The sequence below is a fragment of the Macaca thibetana genome, chromosome 16 (assembly GCF_024542745.1).
Source record: "Macaca thibetana thibetana isolate TM-01 chromosome 16, ASM2454274v1, whole genome shotgun sequence".
Taxonomy (NCBI): Eukaryota; Metazoa; Chordata; class Mammalia; order Primates; family Cercopithecidae; genus Macaca; species Macaca thibetana.
In genome coordinates, this window is record NC_065593.1 from 45,801,689 (window position 1) to 45,828,602 (window position 26,914).

General features: G+C 41.0%; 2 protein-coding genes across 6 annotated transcripts in view; both read left to right on the top strand.

Annotated features, from left to right (window-relative positions):
* Positions 1-24,770, top strand: part of ZNF652 (zinc finger protein 652) — a 72,803-nt gene extending 48,033 nt beyond the window's left edge. Inside the window, exons 3-6 of the mRNA XM_050765662.1 lie at positions 2,356-2,503; positions 3,155-3,270; positions 3,770-3,914; positions 15,959-24,770. Of these exons, the coding sequence (XP_050621619.1) occupies positions 2,356-2,503; positions 3,155-3,270; positions 3,770-3,914; positions 15,959-16,470 (921 nt within the window). The 3' untranslated portion in view covers positions 16,471-24,770. The remainder of the gene's footprint in view (positions 1-2,355; positions 2,504-3,154; positions 3,271-3,769; positions 3,915-15,958) is intronic.
* SNF8 (SNF8 subunit of ESCRT-II) overlaps positions 1-26,914 on the top strand; it is a 576,904-nt gene that overhangs the window by 206,554 nt on the left and 343,436 nt on the right. The window lies entirely within an intron of this gene.

Below are 26,914 nucleotides of genomic sequence, written 5' to 3' on the forward strand. Positions count from 1 at the left end.
CGTATAGATCCTAATAATCCTGATGACCTGGTAACAAGTAAAAACTAAAACCCCAGGCTGGGCATGGTGGCTCACACCTGTAATCCTAGCACTTTGGGAGGCCAAGACGGGTGGATCACCTGAGGTCAGGAGTTCGAGACCAGCCTTACCAACATGGAGAAACCCCGTCTCTATTAAAAATACAAAATTAGCCAGGCGTGGTGGCGCATGCCTGTAATCCCAGCTACTCGGGAGGCTGAGGCAGGAGAATCGCTTGAACCTGGGAGGCAGAGGTTGCAATGAGCCGAGATCGCACCACTGCATTCCATCCTGGGTGACAGAGCGAGACTGTGTCTCCAAAAAAAAAAAAAAAAAAGAAACTAAAACCCTGCCCTAAGGCTGGGTGCAGTGGCTCACGCCTGTAGTCTCAGCACTTTGGGAGGGTTGCCTGAGCCCAGGAGATTGATCCTGCAGTAAGCCATGATAGCACCACTACATTCTAGCCTGAGCAGCAGAGTGAGACTGTCTAAACAACAACAACAAAAAACCTGCCCTACAAAATGTCTGATAGTAGTAGTCTGTCCTTTTCTAGAGCATTTTCCAACCAGAGGTTTATATTTTAACTCTTAGAGTTCTTGTCTCCTGAAGTGACAATGATGTTTAGAGAGATCTTTATTTACAGTGAATTATTTACATGTTCCCCCATAAGTGTCCAAAAGCCTAATGATTACCAACAGCTTTCTAGTATTGTTTTGCTTTAACTAGAAATACTCTGATACACATGATGCCTAATATTACAGGTTATTAATGATTCATGATACAAGAAGCTAGGCAGTGTAGCATGTGTTTTCTACAGATTCTTGCAAGAGAGCTCTGGAACTGGTCTGTAAGGGAAAAGGGATAGACTTTAGTTAATTAAAGTTTAGACCAAAAAAAACTTTTTAAAAATTTTTTAAGAGTGAGGCTGGGTGCAATAGTTCACACCTGTAATCTCAGCACTTTGGGAGGCCGAGGCAGGCAGATCACGAGGTCAGGAGTTTGAGACCAGCCTGGCCAACATTGTGAAACCTCGTCTCTACTAAAAATACAAAAATTAGCCAGGCATGGTGGCACTGGCTACTCGGGAGGCTGAGGCAAGAGAATCGCTTGAACCTGGGAGGTGGAGGTTGTGGTGAGCCGAGATCACACCACTGCACTCCAACCTGGGTGACAGAGTGAGACTCCATCTCAAAATAATAATAATAATTTAAAAAGAGAGAGTGATACTAAGAGTTTAGAGGGTATATTCTGCCAGAGGGAAGTGTTTGAAATTGTAAATTAGATTTGGGGAAATATAATAACATTTCAATTATTCATGTTAATAAATGCTCCAAATGCATTTTTTTTTTTTTTTTTCTGAGACAGTCTCGCTCTGTTGGCCCGGCTGGAATATAGTGGCGCGATCTTGGCTCACCACAATCTCCGCCTCCCAGGTTCAAGCAATTCTCCTGCCTCAGCCTCCCGAGTAGCTGGGATTACAGGCATGCGCCACCATGCCTGGCTAATTTTGTATTTTTAGTAGAGATGGGGTTTCTCCATGTTGGCCAGGCTGGTCTCAAATTCCTGACCTCAGGTGATCCACCCGTCTTGACCTCCCAAAGTGCTGGGATTACAGGCGTGAGCCACTGCACCTGGCTCCAAATGCATTTTCTAAGGCGTAAGAACATTTTTATATTTCTACATACCTATAATACCTATACCACTAATATGTATTTTGTTTCTTGTCTTTATTATACTAATTTAAAATTAGTATATATTCTCTGGTAAACCCTTACTAACTGATGTGGAGGAGGCAGCCACATTTGCTTAATACATATATTTTTAAAACTTGAATCTCTTGCAACTTCTGTTTAAAAATAAAAAAGCTTGGCTGGGCGTGGTGACTCATGCCTATAATCCCAGTACTTTGGGAGGCCGAGGCAGATGGATCACGAGGTCAGAAGATCGAGATCACCCTGGCAACACGGTGAAACCCCGTCTCTACTAAAAATACAAAAAAATTAGCTGGTCGTGGTGGTGCCCGCCTGTAATCCTGGCTACTTGGGAGGCTGAGGCAGGAGAATCACTTGAACATTGCTTGATGTTAGTGGAACTTTCCACTTTTTGTCTTAGTTTTTGCCATTGTTTTCATACTCCCAAAGAGTGTCTAAAAGATGCATCTTAGAAAAAGAGAACATACAGATGTTGGTGTTGGAATCTGGGCTCTGTGGAAGAATAGCATTTATCTGAATTCTGGCCTTGTGCCATGAACCTGAAGCACATCCGTTTCATCTGCCAGTAGGCTGGTATGGCATTCTGTAAGCCCCTATAAATATTATTTCTATTTATCCTGCTCAGTGTGTTTCCTGTAACAAATCGTTCAAGAAACTCTGGTCCCTTCATGAGCATATCAAGATCGTCCATGGATATGCAGAAAAGAAATTTTCCTGTGAAATTTGTGAGAAGAAATTCTATACCATGGCTCATGTGCGGAAACACATGGTTGGTAAGTTTTTCTGCTTTTCTCTCATGCCTATAATTTTCCCTTGCTCTTCTGTGTACTTTATGCCTTGGGTTGGGCAGAATATGAGGAATTGCCCTAATCAGTTTTGACCTGTTGAAACTGAATGCAATATGTCTTCAGTAAGTATCACCAAATTGGATGGTATAGTCTTCCACACCCAGATTTCTTTTCAACATTATTTTTCTCTTCAGATATTACTATTATAGCCTCACAAAGGCCTGGTGTGGTGGCTTGCGCCTGTAATCCCAGCACTTTGGGAGGCTGAGGCAGGCAAATCACATGAAGTCAGGAGTTTGAAACCAGTCTAGCCAACATGGTGAAACCCTGTCTCTACTAAAAATACAAAAATTAGCTGGGTGTGGTGGCGCATGCCTGTAATCCCAGCTACTCGGGAGGCTGAGGCAGGATAATCACTTGAATCCGGGGGGTGGAGGTTGCAGCGAGCCAAGATCGCACCACTGCACTCCGGCCTGTGCGACAGAGCAAGACTCCATGTCAGAAAAAAAAAAAAAAAAAAGGCTTACAAATCAGTGTAGAAAATTAGGAGGGCATATTTGCTTTACAGTAGGATACATTTTTAGTTTGAGCTTTTTGGTGGATTTGTTTTGACACTAAGTACATTCTGTGTTGCAGCACACACAAAAGACATGCCATTTACATGTGAAACCTGTGGAAAATCATTCAAACGCAGTATGTCACTCAAGGTGCACTCCTTGCAGCATTCTGGAGAGAAGCCCTTCAGATGCGAGGTAAGGAATGTGCTACCTACAGGCCCAGGCCTAGGGGTTAGTGTTTGCATAGATGGCGGACCAGTGAGAGAGAGGTATGCTGGAGCAGGAGGCACAAAGCTGCCTTCCACAGAACCTTCTGAGCTCGGTGTGTTCTGAGCTCAGTGTGTGCTGTCACTGCCTGAGCTTGGTGTGTGCTGTCACTGCAAGGTAGAAAAATGTCACTTTTAACGCACTGTTAACTCTTAGATTAGGTTAACTTAGAAGTAACACACAATGACTTATTTTTCTTTTCTCAGTGATTCTGAGAAGTCAAGTATACTTCAATGTTAATTTTGTGAGAAAATTTCCCTTTTATTAGTAACTCACCTGCAGAAATATAGCAAAGCCAAATAGCTGACACAAGCAGGTTCTATTTTCAGTATGAAAAATAAGCCTAATATCAGAGACTATGTTAGGGTGGGCTCAGGTAAAGCTATTATGCTTGGCATTCAAAAATCTCCAACTGTGTCCAATGCAGAACTGTGACGAAAGGTTTCAGTACAAGTACCAGCTACGCTCCCACATGAGCATTCATATTGGGCACAAACAGTTCATGTGCCAGTGGTGTGGCAAGGATTTCAACATGAAGCAGTACTTCGACGAACACATGAAAACACACACTGGTAAGAATTTCTTGGGAAAGATACAGATAATGTCTCAAGCACTTGTTGATCATCTGTGGGTCTGTTTTTTAAAAAATCAAAACCACAAATTTGCATATGAAGCAAAAATCTCACTTTAAATAAACCTAATATGTAAAAATGTAGATTAGTAATACTGAAAAATTTAGCTCTAATAACTGATTGTTTAAAAAAGAATTGTTTGCGAGTGCCTTTTAACTTTGAGCTCTTTTAAGACAATGAGGTCTTTGCATGGGGTTCAGGAACTCCTGAAATTGTATGAAACTTGTTTTGTGTATGTGCATACGTTATTTTCCTAAGGAAAGGGTTCTGGAACTTACAAGGATGGAGGACACTGATTGCTTTAATAGAATACCCTTCTCTCTGTTTTTTCTTTCTTTTTTTTTTTTTTTTTTAAAGACAGGGTCTTGCTTCCATTACTCAGGCTGGAGGGCAGTGGCGCAGTCTCAGCTCGCTGCAGCCTCTACCTCCCAGGCTCAAGCCATCCTCCCACCTTAGCCAACCAAGTAGCTGGGACCACAGGTGCACGCCACCATAGCTGGCTAATTTTTGTATTTTTTGTAGAGACAGGGTTTCACCATGTTGCCCAGGCTGGTCTCTCCTGGGCTCAAGCAATCTGCCTGCGATCAGTCTCCCAAAGTGCTGGAATTACAGGTGTGAGCCACCAAGACAGCCCCTCTCAGTGTTCTTAAAGTTTGATTTTACATGATTTACAAAAATTCACTACTTTTCAGGAACACATCCATTCCGTGAGGTTAATTAATATTTTAACCACTTTGTGGTTTTAGGAGCATATGTTCCATAGCATGGATTTGAGTCTTACAAGCATTTGATTATCCTGCTTCCAGGGAACTGGCTAAAATAATAGCTCCCCTATAAACACTATCATTGTATCTCAGTCTAAACTTGATGTTCTGGGATTAGTCATCTTCGCATAAATTGAACAGGATGAAACATTTTTCAGGTTTCTAAATAAAATATAATGACAGGATTCCAGGTTCCATTAGTCTACAGAGTAGTGAAGCTAGAAAGAACAACAGAGATTATCTTGCTTAGCCTGCTGTTCTTTTTGCTTAACTAGTGGTGAGGAAATTCTGCCCATGGCTGGATCTCTTTAGTTCTCAGTTCTCTGTTGAAGCCCAAAGAAAAACGCCTACCTAGTGGGCTTCATTCTCATTCAGAACAGAGCACCTTCAGATTTTAAGGATTTTTAGTCTAGATGAAGAGTCATGAAAGCAGTTTAATTAGTTAAATTAGACCTGAAAAGAAAATGATAACTTTGCAGATATAGCCAAGTGGATGGCAGGATACATCAGAATAGTTAACAGATTCTCTTTATAATTTGGTGGCTCTTGGATAGGCTCTTAGTTCTAATGTCATTTTTAGGGTTCAGGTTTTTTTGTGTGTGATACGGCAAGAAAACATGGAACTAAACAGAGCGTAAGTTTTGGGGGGTTTTTTGGTTTTCTTTCTTTCTTTCTTTCTTTTTTTCCTAGATGGAGTCTCGCTCTGTCACCCAGACTGAGTGCAGTGGCACGATCTTGGCTCACTGCAGTGCCATGATCTTGGCTCACTGCAACCTCCACCTCCCAGGGTTCAAGTGATTCTCCTGCCCCAGCCTCCTGAGTAGCTGATATTACACGCGTTCACCACCACGCCTAATTTTTTTTTATTTTTATTTTTAGTAGAGACAGGGTTTCACCATATTGGTGAGGCCAGTCTAGAACTCCTGACCTCAAATGATCCACCTGCCTCGGCCTCCCAAAGTGCTGGGATTACAAGCGTGAGCCACCACCCCTGGCCAGAACATAAGTTTTTTGTGAAGGTGGAAGTTGTGTCATATTCACACACACTGCTTGGCACATAGATGCTTGGTAAATGTCACAGAATTGAAAGGAACCTCTAGCACTTAAGTCTCTGCCTCTGCATCCCCCTTATCTTACCTGCCTGTCTCCCTGTGTGCTTTTCTCCCCATTCCTTCCTCCCTCTTTCTCCTGTATTTCTTTGTTTCTTCTCCTTTGTCATTTTTTTCTTTGGACCCTTAAATGTTCATAATGTGAAACTGAAGTGTTTCTTTCATGATTATTTTAGTTATTGTATAAATTTATGTTGAGTATTCGTCTTTGATCAAATAGGCAAACTGAATACTTCTTGTTTCTTCTAAAGCAATACAACTACCTAAATTCCCACCCCCTAAAAAATAATAATAATAATTATTATTATTATTATTATTATTATTCAGACGGAGTCTTTCTCTGTCACCCAGGCTGGAGTGCAGTGGTGTGACCTCCACTCACTGCAACCTCCACCTTCCAGGTTCAAGCAATTTTCCTGCCTCAGCCTCCCAAGTAGGTGGGACTACAGGTGCACACCACCGTGCCTGGCTAATTTGTGTATTTTTAATAGAGATGGGGTTTCACCATGTTGGCCAGGCTGGTCTTGAACTCCTGACCTCAGGTGATCCACCTGCCTTGGCTTCCCAAAGTGCTAGGATTACAGGCATGAGCTACCATGCCCAGTCCCCCAAATTTTTATCTTTCTCATTAAAGGTGTAATTCATATACACCTGGACGTGGTGGCTCACGCCTGTAATGCCAGCACTTTGGGAGGCCAAGGCAGGTGAATCTCTTGAGCCCAGAGGTTCAAGACCAGCCTGGGCAACATGGCAAAACCCCAGCTCTGCAAAAATACAAAAGTTAGCCATGGGTGGTGACACACGCTTGTGGTCCCAGCTACTTGGGAGACTGAGGCAGGGAGGATTGTTTGAACCCAGGAGATCGAGGCTGCAGTGAGCTGTGATTGTGTCACTTCACTCCAGCCTGGGCAACAGAGCAAGACCTGGTCTCAAAAATCAAAACAAACAAACCAAAAAAAGAGTAACACATACTTATTAAAATATATGAGAAACTATGAAAATTGCAAACAAAATAAAATCATGCCACCAAGAGATCACCACTCTTAACATTTTGGCATATACCCATTAAAAAAAATTCTTCAGTTTCTTAACACACATATAGACAGATACTTTGCATAAGTGTTTATGTGTTCATGTATATAGTAAAAACAAATGTTGGGTATTTATACTCTTGTAACCTGCTTTTTCTTTTGCTGTATTATGTCAGCAATATAATTTTAATGGCTATACAATATTTATTCTTGTAAATTTGCTATAATAGTAGCTATAATTTATTATACACATGTATGTCAGGCATTATCTTAAGTGCTTTATCTCATTTAATTAATGTACCCTTTGCAACAATCCTATAAAGTGAAGGATTTGTTTTGTTGTTGTTTGTTTTGAGATGGAGTTTTGCTCTGTCGCCCAGGCTGGAGTGCAGTGGTGCAATCTCAGCTCACTGCAACCTCCACCTCCCATGTTCAAGCAGTTCTCCTGCCTCAGCCTCCTGAGTAGCTGGGATTATAGGCTCATGCCACCATCCGCAGCTAATTTTTTTGTATTTTTAGTAGAGACGGGGGTTTCACTGTGTTGGCCAGGCTGGTCTCGAATTCCCAACCTCATGATCCGCTCGCCTTGGCCTCCCAAAGTGCTGGGATTATAAGCACGAGCCACTGCGCCTGGCCTTTTTTTTTTTTTTTTTTTTTTTTTTTAAGACAGAGTCTTACTCTGTTGCCCAAGCCTGGCCCGATCTCGGTTCACCACAACCTCTACCTCCCAGGTTCAAGTGATTCTTCTGCCTCAGCCCCCAAGTAGCTGGGATTACAGGCACATGCCACCACGCCTAGCTATTTCTTTTTATTTTTAGTAGAAACAGGGTTTCACCATGTTGGCCAGGCTGGTCTTGAACTCCTGACCTCAGGTGATCCACCCGCCTCAGCCTCCCAAACTGCTGGGATTACAGACATGAGCCCCACCCCTGAGCCTGGCCAGTGAAGGATATTTTCTCCACTTATTTAGCCAGTTCCCTGCTAGACGTTTATGTTATTTCTGTTTCCAATTTTTCTACTGTTATAAATAGCCACAGGCCAGTGGCTCACACCTGTAATGTCAGCACTTTGGGAGGCCAAGGTGGGTAGATCACTTGAAGTCGGGAGTTCGAGACCAGCCTGGCCAACACAGCAAAACCCTGTCTCTACTAAAAATACAAAAAATTAGCCGAGTGTGGTGGAGCACACCTGTAATCCCAGCTACTCAAGAGGCTGAGGCAGGAGAATCACTTGGGCCCGGGACAGGGAGGTTGCAGTGAACTGAGATCATGCCACTTTATTCCAGCCTGGGGACAGAGCAAAACTCCGTCTCAAAAAAATAAATAGCTACAATATTGTTTATCACAGTGTTATCACAGTCGTAATTATTTACTTAGGATAAATTTTTGGAAGTAGGATTATTATAGCAAAGAGATATACACATTTTTAAGACTTAGTGTCATGTATTACAAAATGCCCTCCACATATACTCCCGCCAGCTGTATGAAAATGAAAATACTCATTTGCAGCCAGATGCACTGACTCACGCCTGTAATCCCAGCACTTTGGGAGGCTGAGGTGGGAGGATCACTTGAGCTCAGGAGTTCAAGACCAGCCTAGGCAATATAGTGAGACCTCCATCTCTATTAAAAAGAAAATTGAAAAAACCCAGAGGGAAAATACTTGTTTGCCCAGCCCTTTATAATTGTAAATAAAATCCTTGCTGATTTGATAGGTGAGAAATGATTTCTTATATTAATTTGCATTTATTTAATTACTAGGTAAGAGTGAACATTTTTATTTGCTTAATAGTTATCAATGTATTTTCTTTTCTGAATTGCTTGTGCCTTTTCTATGTTCATCTGTCCATTAGTGTTTGACTTTTTTTATTTCATTAATGTTGAAATACTTACCTCTGGTTTGTCATCTGCCTTTTAATATTATTCAGAGTGTCCAAACTGGAAAAGCAGCTAGATGGTAAAGTTGGACAAACCTGGCTCTGCCAATCACTAGCAGAATTGTGTAACCTGTCTAGGCCTCTGATTTCTTGATATTAAATAAGAATGACAGTAGTACCTGAAGGGTGCAGGAGAAATGTTGGTTTTAGAGAAGGATTAGCTTTAGAGAAGGAAGGGGATACAGATAGGTCTCTAAGGCTGAATGAAACTACATTTAGAGACAGCAGTGTGTTTGGTTGGGATTAAGGACATTGTATGAACTGACAGTATTGGACTATTTCTTTGCAGTTAAAGAGAAATGAGTCAGACCTTGTCTAGGAAGGCTGACAGGCCATCAGTCAGGGTTTACTAGGATGATGTGGACATAGGGTGAGTTCAAAATAGAATACCTACTGATTCTCCTTATACCAGGCACAGTGCTATGTGCCTAGAGACACAAGGATGAATTAAGACCTGGTTTCTGCTCTTAAGGAGCTTATAGTCTGCTGAATGGTAATGATGGTGTTGATGGTGATGATAGTAGCAGGTAAAATGCATTGAGTACTGTGTGCCAGATACTGTTGTAAGCACTTTACCAGATACTGTTATAAGCACTTTACTTGTGTTTTGTATCGTAATAATCTATTAAGGAGATTATTATCTTTATTTTATTTTTTTTTATTGAAACAGAGTCTTGCTCTGTCACCCAGGCTGGAGTGCAGTGGCGTGATCTCAGCTCACTGCAACCTCCACCTCCTGGGTTCAAGTGATTCTCCATCTCAAAAAATAATAAGGTGAAATAAAATAAAATTTATGGTAATGGCAACCGATGAGATTAAAGTTATCACTTTAAAAGTGATACAAAGTAGAACTTGGTGAATTGACTGGATATCAGTACTATGAAAATAGTGTTCAATCACCAAGTTTGAATGAACTTTTATTTATTTATTTGTTTGAATGAACTTGGGGGATTGATTGGATATCAGTAGTATCAAAGGGTAGCATAGAAGGGAAGAATCAAGGGTTAGTCCCAGACGTGAGGTATAAAACTATTTGTCAAGATAGAGAATAGTAGAGGGAAGAGCAGGTTTGATAGATAGGATAATGAATTTAATTTTGTACTTGTTTTGAGATATCTCTGGGGCATTCAAGTAAGCAGTGTGAAAAATGGGTTTAGACCGGGCGCAGTGACTCGCGCCTGTAATCCCAGTACTTTGGGAGGCTGAGGCGGGCAGATCACGAGGTCAGGAGATCGAGACCATCCTGGCTAACATGGTGAAACCCCGTCTCTACTAAAAATACAAAAAATTAGCTGGGCATGGTGGCGGGGGCTGTAGTCCCAGCTACTCGAGAGGCTGAGGCAGGAGAATGGCGTGAACCCAGGATGGGGAGCTTGCAGTGAGCCGAGATTGTGCCATTACACCCCAGCCTGGGCAATAGAGCGAGACTCTGTCTCAAAAAAATAAAATTAAATTAAAAGAAAAATGGGTTTAAAATTCAAGAAAGATTTCGGTTAGATGTATGTATGTATGTATGTGTGTGTATATATGTGTGTGTGTGTGTGTATATATATATATTTATTCTGCCCAAAGATATTCACCCTAAGCAGACTGGAATGCTTGTGTTTATTGGACAGACCACATACAAAAGACAACTAGCCTAATTCTTGCTCTTTTCTATCTTCTCTGTAGGTTCTCTGTCTTCATTTATACTGTTTTTTCTTCAGACTCATTACATTGCTGTACAATTAGGTTAGCTTTATCTACATGTAAAAGTTCGGTCATATCTTTAGATATATTAATATACATGCTTTTCCAGTTACCTTGATGAATTTAGCTGTAATTATATCTTCTTGCCACCCATTTACCAGCTCTTCCTTAAAGTGGAACATTGTACAGGTAGTTGATTTTAAATGTTAGATTTGTATTTATCCTTGTTTCAACCTCATTGTAATCTTAACCTTGAAGTTTCAGAGAAACCTTAATATCAACCATTAAACACATTTAGGAGATGGGGCATAATGAATAATGAGATTTAGAGGCAGATGGGATTGTGGGTTAATGTCAAGTGAAAGTCTGGAACAACAAATGTGGACATTAAGAAGTGAATAAAAGATTACTAAGCAGTAAAAAAGACCAATTTTAATTTGAATCCAGGCATTTGTAGTAGGCTAGTTCTAGTAGTTTTTGGTCTTTCTGCGGCAAATCACTTATAGTATAGAAGACTACAAATGAGAGCCGGGCATGGTGGCTCACACCTGTAATCCCAGCACTTTGGGAGGCTAAGGTGGGTGGATCAGTTGAAGTCAGGAGTTTGAGACCAGCCTGGCCAATGTGGTAAAACCTGTCTCTACTGAAAATACAAAAACTAGCCAGGTGTGGTGGTGCATGCCTGGAGTCCCAGCTGCTTAGGAGGCTGAGGCAGGAGAATTGCTTGAACCCGGAGGTGGAGGTTGCAGTGAGCCAAGATCATACCACTGCACTCCAGCCTGGGTGATAGAGTGAGACCCTGTCTCAAAAAAAAAACAAAAAACAGATAAGCATAAAGAATAAAACATCACCCGTGATCCTATTACCTGGAGATAATCACTGGTAACATTTGTTGTATTTTTTCTTTTAATAGAGTTGGGGGTCTCACTATGTTGGTCAGGCTGGTCTTGAACTCCTGGCTCAAGCAATCTGCCCTGCCTCAGCCTCCCAAAGTGCTGGGATTACAAGTGTGAGCCACTGTGGCTGGCCTGTTGTATTTCTTTCCATGTATATATATTTTTAAAAGGTAGATAATACCATGCATGCTTTTCTTTTTTTTGAGATGGAGTCTTGCTCTGTCACCCAGGCTGGAGTACAATGGCACAATCTCGCTCACTGCAACCTCTGCCTCCCGGGTTCAAGTGATTCTCTTGCCTCAGCCTCCCCAGCAGCTGGGACTACAGGTGCGTGCCACCACACCCGGCTAATTTTTGTATTTTTAGTAGAGATGGGGTTTCAGCATGTTGGCCGAGCCTGTCTCGAACTCCTGACCTCAAATGATCCGCCTGCCTCAGCCTCCTAAAGTGCTGGGATTACAGGCATGAGCCACCACACCTGTCCTCATGCATGCATGCATTTTCATAACTTGCTTTTATTTAATAGACCATAGATAAACTTAACAGATTATACATTTTCATGTTAATAATTACATTTCTGGGCTGGGCGCAGTGGCTCACGCCTGTAATGCCAACACTTTGGGAGGCTGAGGTGGGTGGATCACAAGGTCAGGAGATCAAAGCCATCCTGGCTAACACGGTGAAACCCTGTCTTTGCTAAAAATACAAAAAATTAGCCGGGCATGGTGACAGGCGCCTGTAGTCCCAGCTACTTGGGAGGCTGAGGCGGCAGAATCGCTTGAACCCAGGAGGTGGAGGTTGCAGTGAGCCGAGATTGCGCCACTGCACTCCAGCCTGGGCGACAGAGTGAGTCTCCACCTCAAAAAAAAAGGAAAAAAGAAATACATTTCTGTACTTTATAACGTTGTTGTTCTAAGATAGCATCTCTCTGTGGCTCAGGCTTGAGTGCGGTGGTGCAATCTCAGCTTACTGCAACCTCTGCCTCCCAGGCTCAAGTCATTCTCCCACCTCAGCCTCTTCAGTAGCTGGGACTGCAGGTGCACACCACCATACTTGGCTGATTGTTTGTATTTTTTTGTAAAAACAGAGTCTTACCATGTTGAGGCTGGTCTCGAACTCCTGGGTTGAAGCAATCCTCCTGCTTCAGCCTCCCAAAGTGCTGGGATTCCAGGTGTGAGCCACTTTACCTAGCCTGTAACATTGTTTTCAATGGTATTTTCCATCAAATATACTATAATTGATTTGCTTAATTCCATTTAGCACAGAAGTAGAAGGGCTTTTGTTTGTTTTTTAATATATAGACAGGGTGCCACTGTGTTGCCCAGGCTGGTCTCGAACTCCTAGCCTCAAGTGATCCTCCTGCCTTGGCCTCCCAAAGTGCTGGGATTACAGGCTTGAGACACCACACCCTGCCAGAAGTTGAAGTTTTTAAGATGGTTGGAGGAAATCGATTAAAAAGAAGGAAAACAAACTGGGCTCAGAATTCATCCAGAAAGATGAATATGAGTCACAGTAAGGAGCCTAGCTGTGGCAGTGATTGAAGAATGAAAAGTGTAAAGAGGGCCAGGCATGGTGGCTCACACCTGTAATCCCAGCACTTTGGGAGGCTGAGGTGGGCAGATCACCTGAGGTCAGGAGTTTGAGACCAGTGTGGCCAATACGGTGAAACCTCATCTCTACTAAAAATACAAAAATTAGCTGGGTGTGGTGGCACGTGCCTGTAATCCCAGCTACTCCAGGGGCTGAGGCAGGAGAATCGCTTGAGCCCAGGAGACAGAGGCTGCAGTGAGCTGAGATCGTGCCACTCACTACACTTCAGCCTGGGCGACAGAGCAGGACTCCATCTCAAAAAAAAAGCGTAAAGACGAGAAATATGATAGGTTTCAAATAATACTGATAGTTATGGAGAAAATTGACTCTTCAATCTCTCAGGAAAATGAGGAAAATTCTGGCTTCCATGGAAGAGGCCATAGAGGATGTCAGTTTTCTATTATAATGAAAAGCTGGAGACAATAAATTTGTACTATGAGTAAAGAGGTGTTTTCTCCTAGGAATATAAGAAGGGGCCCGGGGAGGGGTGGGAAAAAAGGAGTCCCAAAGTAGATGAGAAAGTAAGAAAATACATCCCTTCATGCATGCAGAAATGCAAATTGAGTGGTTTGTGAAATACTGTGGTTTATATGTCAAAAACAAACTCTAGAACCAGGCTGCAGATTTTAAATCCTAACTCTCCATTAGCATATAAACTTGAGCAAGTTTATTAATTCCCTTATGAGTAAAATAAGGGGTAATAGTGTACCTGCCTCATACAGTCACTGTGAGGATCACCAAGGTTAATAGATGTAAAGCAGTTAGCAGTGCCTGGTACACAGTAAGACCCAATACACATGAGTAGAATAAACACACCTGTTGGGAGAAGAGGGAGCAGCAATGGAAGTGACAGCAACACTCTTATAGGAGTTAATGTAAAGAGACAAGCTATAGATACGGAGGACTGATGCAGGAATTGATCAATACAAGCGTGTAGTTCACCGAAGTGCATGTACAGAAGTACTCCCCGCCTCACCTCAGCATCCCATATAAAATGATTGATGGACATACAGAATCAAAAAGCATTTTATTTTCTACAGCCTGGGTAGAGAAGCAGGCAGACACAGAATGGAACTAAGCAGTAAGTTCAAAAGCAAGTTAGGGAAGCTTAAAAATTAAGCCCTCAGAACCCAAACCTAATTTCCTTTCTAAATGCCCTAAGAACTCTGGGATTCTGTCTCCTTTTTTGACTCATTGGCCCAGTGGTCCTCAACTAGGAGCAATAACCCCCAACACTCTCCCTACACCCACAGACATTTGGAAATGGCATAGGGGCATTTTTTTTGTCGAAATCTCTTGTGCGTATTCAGTAGGCTGGCATCAGGAATGCTGAATGCCACATAGTCCCACATAATGAGGAATTGTCTGCAGAAATGCTGGTAGCACTCTCATTGAGAAACACTGTGGTGTGAAATTCATATTGTAGGTTTGTCAAGCCAGTATTTTCTAAATTCAGTGCCAAAAAGCAAGCTGTATGCTAAGGATTCTGTGAGAATAGACAGGAAGAGACTTCTTTGTTCCACAGGACATTTTCAGAAAATTCTTACTTTTGTTTGGAATGTCAGAAATTGCTTACAGGACAGGGCCTTAGCTCATGCCTGTAATCTCAGCACTTTGGGAGTCTGAGGCGGGAGGATCACTTGAGCCCATGGGTTCGAGACCAGCCTGGGCAAAATTCGGAGACCCTGCCTCTACAGAAAAAAAAAGATAGCCAGATGTGGTAGCTGACACCTGTAGTAGGCCCAGTTACTTGGGAGGCTGAGCTGGGAGGATTGCTTGAGCCCAGGAGGTTGAAACTGCAGTGAGCTGTGATCACACCACTATACCCCAGCCTGGGTGACAGAGCAAGATCCTCTTTAAAAAAGAAATTGCAAGGCCGGGCACAGTGGCTCACGCCTGTAATCCCTGCACTTTGGGAGGCCGAGGCAGGCGGATCACAAGGTCAGGAGATCAAGACCATCCTGGTTAACACAGTGAAACCCTGTCTCTACTAAAAATAAAAAAAATTAGTCGGGCATGGTGGCGGGTGCCTATAGTACCAGCTATTTGGGAGGCTGAGGCAGGAGAATGGTATGAACCCAGGAGGCACAGCTTGCAGTAAGCCAAGATTGCGCCACTGCAATCCAGTGTGGGCGACAGAGCGAGACTCCATCTCAAAAAAAAAAAAAAAGAAAAAGAAAAAAGAAATTGCAGCCGGGCACAGTGGCTCACGCCTGTAATCCCAGCACTTTGAGAGGCCGAGGTGGGTGGATCACCTGAAGTCAGGAGTTTGAGCCCAGCCTGGCCAACATGGTGAAACCCCGTTTCTACTAAAAATATAAAAATTAGCCAGCATGGTGGTGCACGCCTGTAGTCCCAGCTACTCGGGAGGCTGAGACAAGAGAATCATTTGAACCCAGGAGGTGGAGGTTGCAGTGAGCCGAGATCGCACCATCGTACTATAGCCTGTGTGACAAGAGCAAAACTCTGTCTCAAAAAACCAAAAAATAAATAAATAAATAAATTGCTTACAGATTAACTTGCCTAAATTTAAAGGCAAAGAGTCATCTAGGATGTTTCCTTGAGCACAGAAAGCCATTTGAACTGTTCTTTATGTAGGATGTAGAGGATCACTAATGTAGATGCCTTCTCCCCCATCTTTATCTTCTTCTTTTAGCTAAGCCCAGATGGTAGGGTGTATGTAAGTTTTAGTTGTATCTACTCTGATCTGTTAAGTCCAAATTTGAGAGGATTTTTAAATGACTCTAGAATACAGTCTCATAGGGCCAGGTGCAGTGGCTCACACCTGTAATCCCAGCACTTTGGGAGGCCCAGACAGGAGGATCACTTGAGGCCAGGAGTTCGAGACCAGCCTGATCAACATAGTGAGACTCCATTTCCATTAAAAAAAAAAAGAAAGAAAAGAAATAGCATGAGCACACAATTACCACCTAATATGTTAATCATTTTTATGTCTGTGTTCATCTCAGGAGAGAAACCCTTTATCTGTGAAATCTGTGGCAAAAGCTTCACCAGCCGCCCCAACATGAAGAGACACCGCAGAACTCACACAGGCGAGAAGCCCTATCCATGTGATGTGTGTGGCCAGCGGTTCCGCTTCTCGAATATGCTTAAGGCCCACAAGGAGAAGTGCTTTCGAGTGACCAGCCCCGTGAATGTGCCACCTGCTGTCCAGATCCCACTTACAACTTCCCCAGCCACCCCAGTTCCTTCTGTGGTGAACACACCCACAACCCCAACCCCTCCAATCAATATGAATCCTGTAAGCACTCTTCCCCCTCGGCCCATCCCCCACCCCTTCTCACACCTGCACATCCACCCACACCCTCACCACCCGCACCACCTTCCCATCCCTCCAGTCCCTCACCTCCCCCCACCTCCAGCCCTCTTTAAGAGTGAGCCTTTAAATCATAGAGGCCAGAGTGATGACAGCTTTCTGCGGCACCTGGCAGAGAAGAACAGTTCAGCACAGCATCATTAACATCCGTCTCCTTAGTGTGTTCTCCAGGAGACACGTCCCCATGTGTGAGCGTGCACAGAGGGAGTCAGTGAGCATTTCCTTAGTTCTCAGACTCTCCTCCGCCTCTACCAAGAGCTTCGCCAGTGTCACTGAATCAACAGATCCAAGGGAATGAACAAGAAGACTACCTTGAGCTCACAGAGGGACTGTCTAATCTAAACCAAGGGAACCACTGAACTAAAGCCCAATTTGCTTGCATTTTCTGATGACTTTTATAAGTTTCAAATACTCAGACTTGTGGAATTTTATAATTTCATATCAGCTGATGAGGTATGCTTGCTTTTATATCCCGGACTTCTCCTCAAAGAGGGGATAGGCCTGGTTTCCTTTGTACTAATCGGGAAGGCTGTGAGATTAATCCAGAGCATTAATTGTATCACTGTGTATGGTAAGGAATTCTTTTCAGCTTTTGGTGCCAGCTACAGAGTTGAGCTGGCCATGATTCACAGTATATCAAGCATTATAGAGAAAGACAAATTTTCTTCGTGTAGCTCTCCTAACGCACTGTTTATTTTACTACAGAAATTATTTTAGAGTTTTTGTATAGACTTCTTTAGTAGTCTGTTTCTAAAATGAAATGTATTTCAATAAGCGGTGTAATTTTTTCAGTGTAGCTGAACCTATGTTGTAAAATAGAAAAAAAATTTTATAATCATCAAAATGTGATTCTTAAAGATGCATATAACTTCTATAATTCAAAGTTATTCTTACATCCGTACAACTCAAAAGGTGCTTCAGAGACTAGATGTATCTGAGAGGGTCTCCACACCAGGTTACTGCAAAAACGAGGTTTTGCTTTCAGGATTTGGCATAAATACTTGGTAGTTTTGACATCTCTGTGTAACACTCAGAGAGGCTCCCTAATGTGCTCCTGTCCTCCGTGTTCTACTTGGCTTCGTTAGTGCATTACATGAAATGATTTGCAGGGGATGGGGCCTTTTCCAGGGAAGTCACCTAAAGCTTCCATGTTTTGAACATTTGAATAAGGCTGTTTGCTGACAGGAGGAGGAAGTAGTGGAGATCATTTAATCTCAGTCACGTCTGTTTCTCACTTCCCTTAGGAACTGTGTTCATGTTTAGCTTTTTATGGAATGACAAGTTGAAATCTCTCATTTTGAGGTTGCTTTATTTTTCTAGAATTGTTATAAGAAGCTAAAATAGTAAACTTAAAATCATAAACATGATGTTGCTGATAGTGGCTGAGAAATTCAGATGAGAAGGCAAATTGGTTATGAATTTTGAAATATCGATTATATGTGAAATATGGATATGTTCATAACCTTGAGCTATTTTAACACAGTAAATAGTAGTGAGGGAAAACTCCTAAGTTTTACTGCCCTGTCCTCTGCAAATTATGTAATACCAGCATTCTTAGGTGATAAAGAGAGCAGCACCTCTAATACCTTTAGGCAGATTACTTTTTCAAGTTTGGGGAACTTCAAAAGAACGTAATCAACCAGGAGCTTATTATAGGAAAGGCTGAACAGAAGGGCTAGTGTATTGATTACACTTAACTGATCAAATTTATCCAGACTCATTATAGCTTAAAATTTTGTATTTCTTTATCTCAGATAACTGAGTTCCCAGGCTTAATCACTTACCTCCCACCCGCTCTCCATTTTTTTTTTTTTTAAAGACAATGTCTTGCTATGTTGCCCAGGCTAGAGTGCAGTGGCTATTCACAGGTGCAACTATAGCACACTACAGCCTCCAACTCTTGGGCTCAAGCAATCCTGCCTCAGCTAACCAAGTAGCTGGGACTACTGGCACACACTACCATGCCCAGTCCATTTTTAAATCTTGAAATTTCTTCATTTTTCTTTCTTCAGGTTCTTAAAATCATTGCCTGAATCAGAATGCTGGCTTTTATTTTTTTTATTTTTAATGTTAAATGTGCAGATCTGCTTTGAGCACTTTCCTAGCTAATGAGCTCTGTGGTAGGAAAAATGGAACTCTTTCAACTGAGATTAAGTCCGTATTTTTTAAACATCACACTCTCTATTAGCTTTTTGGTTTAATGTTTCTAAATTTTCTCCTTCTGATTTTGCCTGTCTTGTATAATGAGCATAGGAAACTTTTGGAATGAGGCAGAAAAGTATCTCAAGATATACTTTTCTTCCTGGTTTTGGATGTAAGTTTTAAAAATGGTATTTTTAATATTTGTACACATTCTTTGAGCACCCAGGTATCCAAGCCAATGAGGAAAGTTAATTCCTTGCATTTGACGGTTATATCTTTAGTGGTTGTCTCCCCTCCCTCCACAGTCTCCTTGGCATTCCATGACAAGTTTGTCAACCTACACTTTTATATAGACATATCATTATTTCATGGTCAAGCCTGTAGTATTAAAATGATTTTTTTTTAAAGATGTAAATTGTGCTTAATTGGTTATATTGTGTTCTTTTTGTTTGTTTGTTTGTTTTTTTTTTTTGAGGCAGAGTCTTGCTCTCTTGCCCGGGCTGGAGTGCAGTGATGCGATCTTGGCTCACTGCAACCCCCGCCTCCCGGGCTCAAGTGATTCTCCTGCCTCAGCCTCCCGAGTAGCTGGGATTACAGGCATGCGCCACCACGCCCGGCTCAGTTTTGTATTTTTAGTAGAGACGAGGTTTCACCATATTGGCCAGGCTGGTCTTGAATGCCTGACCTTGTGATCCATCCACCTCAGCCTCCCAAAGTGCTGGGATTACAGGCGTGAGCCACCATGCCGGACCGCCTTATTTTGTTCTAAATAAATTTACAGTATTGGGCAGCAATTCTGAATTCTAGACTTGAGACCACAGAATCAACCATTTCATGAGGTTGTACTATAACTATACACTGGAATATTCAGGTAGTCATCTTTGATTTTTCATTCAAGTAAATATAGCCATAAGAAAATATCTGCTATACAGGAAAACCAGTATTAAGCAAATAATCACCACCATCCTTAACAGAAGCAAAAAAAAAAAAAAAAAAAATTATTTTTAAAAATTAGCATTGTCATACAGTACAATTCTTAGTGAAATATATTGTGGAACAATTTAGAAACTTCCTTTTTTTCCCCTAGATTAAGGATACTTTCCTTGACTTGAGATTTGTGGTCTTCAGGAAAACTGCTCCGAATATAATGACTCATCAGTATCATATTGCATATGAATAATGAAATGCATTAAGAATATTCACAACATTAATGCTTCTGAATATAAGAACTGCAGGATTAAGCCTTAAATATATATGTGCAACACGTTTAACATACTTAAGACTCAAACTCAGGGTTGAAAATTTGGTTGGGGTCCTCTTTGTAAGATAAAAGTTGCATTATGTGGTATGTTCTCTTCCATATATGCTACAGCACCCCATGAATTCTTCAAAACTTTTTACCTACTTATCTGTTTATGAAAAAAATAATTACGGAGAAGTTTGAGTTCTCAGCCCTTATCTGTACATGTCTGTTAAAGACAACAAAGGCCGCATTTAAGCATTATGTAGATAACAAATTGAGGCTGTCTCTCATTACTTAGTTTTACTGTCTTCAAAGGCTTGTATCATTGCTAGGGTTAAGACTTATTTGAGGATGAGTTGGCATTGTATTTTGTGTGTGTGGGTTGGTTGATTTGTGTGTGTTTCATTTTTTTTTTTCTGCTTTCTCATAAGATTTATCAGTAAAATATAAACTCTTCCTTAGCCTTAATAAAGGCTGCTGCTTTCTCAAATTGAGTCAGGTAGGCTCATTCTGAGTTAGATTTTTAAATCTGAATGAAGAAAAGACAACAATTTAAAGACATGTGGCTTCATTTCCACATGTATTTGTGACTGGATTCTTCTTTTTAGCAAGCAGGGGAGATCTCCACAAAAAAACTTTACTGTAGTTCAAAGAAGCCTGTGCAAATCAGTTACCTGTACTTTCATAGTCTACCATTTACATTAACTGTTCTAGATTAATGACTGAGCGTGGACATTACCATAGTTACACCATTTTTTTAAAACCACATTGGTTCGAAGTATCCTTTTCTAGTGGTTAGAACTTTCCCTGTAATTTGATTATCCCTCATATACTAACCGAAAGCAAAATGCTCTGATGATATGCTTATAAACTATGGATTTTTTAATTCTTGAAATTTTTTTTCAGTTTTTATGTTTGTTGAATAGATATGTATGTTTAGTTTCATTATTATTTCACTGGAAGTTTTAAATTTTGAGAAGATGAAGCAGAAATAGAAACCCATTGCAGATATATGTATATTTACACCATCTTGCAGATTTCGGTTAGTAAAACACACAATGATAGGTCAGTTTTAATGTTTAAAAAAAAAAAAAAGAAAACTAAAGTTAGAGAAACCTTTCTGTTTGAGCTACTGTATAGAAAAAACAACTTTTATTGCATTGCTGGTCCACATGATAAATATTTCAATGCTGTTCTAGACTGTATGAGAAGTACTTAATGAAAAAAGGGATACATTACATTTAAGAATTGTGTCAGCTAATTACTGTTTTTAAAAAATCAACTCATTTGGAATTCTTCAGACTATAAAATTGAGCAAGTAAAGTTTGAGTTTTAATTTTCCTTTGCCTGAACCAAGATAGGAAATTTCTCAAAAGATTTTTTTTTTTTTTTTTTTTTTTTTTAGGAATGAAAGGTCATAAGCCATTAGAAATAGTGGCATTGTTATGCAATAACAACACCCTAGCTAACCTGCTTTTGTCATCTGTAGCACTTACAATAAAGAATGATGACCTTCCAACCCTGGACACTACCTCGATAAAGCAAACCAGAGATCCTCTCTACACTTTCTATGGAAGCCATAAAAGTTGCCATCAATATATCCACTTTCATAGTTCTATACTTTTATACTTTCTAGACTTTTTTATAGACTTTATGATCAAATCTTTTTGTCTTAGAGGATAGGTTTTGCAAGATTCAAAGGCAAATCAAACTCCTTGGTCGTTCCAGCTTTGAAGCTTTTACTTCAGTAAATTTGTTTAAAGAACCAGATCACATACCATTTATGAAATTCTTTATTTAAGTCAGAACTACTTTGCAGACATGCATATTTCGAAAACAAACTCTTTCTTGTTCTCTAGATAGAATCTGTATTGTTGTAAGAAACTACTTATAAGGTGGCTTGCTTTCTGCTTTGTTACTCTATGTATTACTCAATAATATATGTATGGTCACATGTTCCTGGAGTTGTTTTATTTCTTTATGACAGATACATGAGTATGCACCTCTTTCTAATCCTCTGATGTCACTGCAGCTTCAGTCTCTCTCACTCTGTTTTTGAGTGCCTTCAAAATGCCAGCATCCTGGAACATTCTTTTCCTGATCTAAATCCTACCTCTGACTATTTCATTATCCATGAATATTGGAATTCACCCATATTCCAGTGGGCTTAACTCTACAAACTAGCTAAAACCTTGGACAAGAATTTTTACTGAATTTCTGTTTTGTTCCTCCATGTCATTTTTAGGTTACATTTTTAACTTTTATTTATATCTTATTTCTTCACATATTACATCTCCCTGTTGAAAGATTTTATCCTTATTTGACTCTTCACCTTCTTTCACCGGAAATTCGACGTTCCTTTAAAATTAAAGGTCATTGAATATGTCTTTTGAACACCTTTTTCTCAACTGAAATCTTCCTGAATGCCTCCCCTTTCTGATGAAGGGATCCTGAGTGCTGCTGTTGCTCTGCCCTGTTCTCATGTGCCCACTCTCTTCCATACACATTTTGCGAGACTATACTCTTTTAGTCAAATTTATTTAAAATTGCTCTCTGCGTTTCTGCTTTCTCATGGCCCTGTCCCTCAAAAACTTCTGTTTATTTTTTCTAGCTGTCTTCATCTAATTGGTTTAAAACGTATGATGGAGCCATAATATGTGAAGGATGTAATGGAAAGGAGGTTGCAGTGTTTTCCATGTAATATGATCGAGCACCTCCGTGATCAGACATTTAGCAATTGGCTAGTCCTTCACAGCCAGAGCGGAAGTTTGTGCTGTGTACAGTTCTTTTTACTCCCTTCCAGTTCTCCAAAACTGGAGAAAAAAAAAAATGAACTCTTTCAAATGAGATTTGATTGCATTTTTTAGGTGAATGAAAGCTTGGAGTTGAGTGTTTGGGCCTTAACATTTTTCCTTTCTAACTTAAAATCTCATGTCCTTTTCCTTAAAGTTAATAGTACTCAGGTTTTTAAGACTAACTGATAACCACACAAGGTGGGTGTCTAAGAAGGCAGCTGTTAATACATTCTCCATCTTTCCTGTCTGACAACAGACACTATATTATTGGTGAGATAGTGCAAAATTGTGAGAATTGGTTATGTTTGATGATGAATAAATTCAAGATTTTTGAAGGCTTCACTGCTATTTGGGATGGGAAGATGAGTTTACAAAATGAGAAAGGTTTTATGTTACAGAAATCAGTAACAAGGGTTTTTTATTGTGTTAAATACCTTTCACTTCATTTGCCGTGATGTTTCTTCCTCATTATTGATCTAGAAGTTTGCCTCTTGGATGGTAACTAGCTACTTACAGTATCTACTTTAAAATTTGTGGCTTTTCTCTTCAGAGTCCCAGGCCATAAAACAATGGAGAGCTGTACTTGCTTGTCATTTGGAGGAACCATGTCCTTGAGACAGCCTGCTGTCTCGTATGTCTTCAGTAGGAAACTTCTGACACACGCATCCAAGCGAGTTCCTGCCCCTGAGAGTGTTCCCACAGCTTTCCAGTCGCAGGTTACTTTCACACTACGTCAGCTTCTCTGGTGAGATCAGGGATGTTACATATTACTTGAAAATGATTTCATAGGAAGTGAGGATGGGCCAAGAAAAGGGGTGGAAGCTGAATTTTGCTTAACTTCAGAAGGAAATCTGATACTTGCCTTGGCTAGTTCTGATCAACTAAAGAGCCTGTGTCTGTACTGGAGGTGCCAGAGAATCAAGTTGTTTCTGGAATATCCAGCTCCTCTGAATGAACACAGCTTCCTCCCTACCTGTCTTTTACAGGTGAAAAGGGACCATCTGATGAGCATGATAGACTTTAACTCACATCCTGTACAGGACTCAAGACTGTTTCATTGCATTTGAAAGTTGGTGGGAAGTATTTTATTCTGCTAGAACTTCTAACCCTCCTAGAAATATCTTTTCATACTCTATTAATTCATTAGATTAAAAAGAAACAGTGTGACATAATTTTTGTGTTTACTTCTTAAGTTGTCTCCCCAAGAGCATATATGTAGCCTCTGAAAATAGGATGATTTCTTCTCAATCTTCCATAAATTTGAATATGTATTTTATTCGTTTCTTGACATGGGCTGTGTGACTGTTTTCCATCAGCAGTTCTGGCTTTGTCCACAAGGGAGCAATAAAGTACTTTAGCTTTATTCTCAACCTGCTAAAGAAAGATCTCACTTTTAAATCTCTTCTGGAATAGCCTCTTGGCTCGAAGCTTATTCATATATTTTGATTATTTAAGAAGTGTTCCCTTATTACGAAGTCCAGTCGTCGTTCATCCCTCATGATGCAAGCAATGATTGACGTGTGGGTCTGGAGTCCTTGTGGGTCAGGCATCTTAGTTAATTCGACTTTTTACATATTGATGACCTCCAGATTGAAAGCTAGGACCTTCCCATGGGGGCGCCTTTGTGTGCTGAAGGCAGAGCAGGCAGGCTTCCCCGCTCCTATCTCCTTCACAGGCCACCACCATCACATCTATAGAAGGAGGAACAAGAGCACTGGGAGAACTCTGGAGTATGAGTAAGGAAATGCTTCTCACCTTCTCTGCTCCAAAGGGATATCTGTTACATCAGGGAACAAGTCCTCTAGGTCAGACCTTTCTTCCTGACCCGTGCAACAGGCACTCCAGGTTAGAAACTGCGTGCTCCCTCTCTGTCAGTTACTTTGTCTAAGGGCTTCTAACCATGATCATCAGCTCTCTGGCCATGAGTTCTGTTGGTGCTTATTGCAGCAGCATCTTCACAACAAACAGGTCAGTAATCAACCTGGGAAGGGAAAAGACCAGACAGTAAATATTACCCCAGTAGAGCTGGGAGGCATTTACACCTGGAATGGCCTTCTTAACTGATTTCTGCCTGGTCCCCTCACCCCCAGCCAAGTCTGAACCTGAGCAATATCAGGCACAGAGGGTGGTGTCTACTTGTAACTCCAACACTTGACAAAAAACAAAACTGAAGCTGTGATTGGTTTAGGCAGCAAGTGGCCAGGTGCAACTTGTTTGTTTTTATTTTTGTTTTCCCCAACAGTACTGAGATCACTTGCACTTTTCCTCATTTCTTAAGAAAAGAAAATCCAGTTTGCTTGCCATGACTTATTTAGCATTAGGTTTACAAAGCTTGTTGTTGAATGTTGAATATTTGTCCAAAGGAGTTTGACAAAATAGAAGCTGCTTGGTCCCTGTTCTGCCTGCTAGGTCATAAGGATGAAGGCCATGTGGCTGGGGTACTTATGTCAAGTCCAGAATGGGGCAGTGTCCCTCTCCTACCTCTCTGCGGAGACGCAATTGAAGGTCAAGTAGACTCAGTGTAGGGCAGGCAGCTGTCATGCTGCAAAGAAGTTTAGAGGAGTCTTTGGGTTGGGGAGGTGACAGGTAGGTAGGACAGGATCTCTTAAGATGGGAAAGATACTGGGGAGAGGAGGGCTGCTTGGCCCCAGGGAACTGCAGTGAGGTGGAACTGAGCTCCGCTCCTGAATCTCCAAACGAGCCCATGCTGCCCAGCTTCCCTGAGTCGTTTTTTCCAGCATCCTGTCAGATCCCTCAGTGTACTGATTTCCCCCTTGTGTTAACTATATCAATATTATTTTTTTAGCAATTGAAATGCACTTTTTTATTTCAACTCAATCATGATTTTAAGTATAAAAAATTTATAGATTGTTAAAAACTACTTTTTTGTGTATTTTTAACCACTCAATGTAGCATTGTATATTTTTTTCTTGTGAGACTCTGGTACAGGTGTGCCGCCTAATGAATTTTCTGAGATGCTGGGCCTTTGGATGTGTACGGTAACCAACTTAATGCTAATGTTCAAAGTAAAAAAAAAAAAAAAAAAAAAGCCATATCCCCTTTGTGTCTTTCTTCATTTCTTCCATACCCTCAGGTGACAACATTTTGAGGTCCCCATTGCTAACAAATTGCCCTTTTTGAGAAAAATGAACAATCCTGCAGTCCTCTTCTGCTGTTACTTGTTTACTTGTTGTTTCTAGTGATGGTGGTAATAGGCTGACCTACCCCAAACCCTGCCTGATCTCTTCATGAATAACATGTTTTCAAGGCTGTTAACCAAAGGCAGAGTGATTAGTTCTCTCTCTGCAGCGCTGTTTGGTTTCAGTAACACTAGTGTGTTCAGCCGAGCAATAATCTGAAAGTCTCCTTGAGAACAGTGTTTGGACAAAGGATCAGGATTGGGTTCTGAACCAATTTGAAGAAAAATCAACACAGATTGAAACAGCTTACAAAGCACAGTCAGTGAAAAGCAATAATTATAAAATATGGTACTTGGGATGAGGCAGCTTTCCCTGCCTCTACACCCTTCATTCATTCATTCATTCATTCATTTATTCCACAAATGTTTATTAGATGCCTAATACGTGCTGGGCATTGATCTGGCCACTGGGGATTCAGCAATGAGCAAGAGAGGATCTACTCTCACAGACCCTGCTTTCCAGTGGAGAAACCCTGACAATAAACAAATGATGATCTTATATAATGTCAGGTGGTGTGGGCCCTTGTACTGTGAAGCTTGCCCTCAGAGCTGTGACTGTAGTCAGCTGGAAGATCAACTAGCTTCTGTCATCATAAGCCTTCTTGGTCCATGAGCCACCCAATTTTGTTCCTTCTAAGGATTCCATTGAAGGAGTTGAGTGTATAGGAAGGAAATCTTATTGTTCAAGTTTTCCTTTGAAACCTCTTAGAATGGAATAAAACTGCCCAAATCATAGAATTACAATTCTTTATCATCTTGTATCTCTAACTAGATGTAGATGTTAACACAGTTTCTTCATAGATATAGGGTAGGTAATCACTCCCACCTGAGTATATAAAATAAGTGCTTTCAAACTTTCACCATGACCCCATAGCAAGAAATATTTTTACCACTACTTTGCTACTCAATACACATATATAGATGAGCTTATTTATATAAGTGAATAAAAGGTTCAAGAAAAATATATGTGCTGCACTTTGATTTTTTTCTTTTCTATTCCTTTTTTTTTTTTTTTTTGAGATGGAGTCTCTCTCTGTTGCCCAAGCTGGAGGGTAGTGGTGTGATCTCAGCTCACTGCAACCTCCACCTCCCAGGTTCAAGCGATTCTCCTGCCTCAGCCTCCCAAGTAGCTGGGACTACAGGCGCACACCATCACACCCAGCTAATTTTTGTATTTTTAGTAGAGACGGGGTTTCACCATGTTTGCCA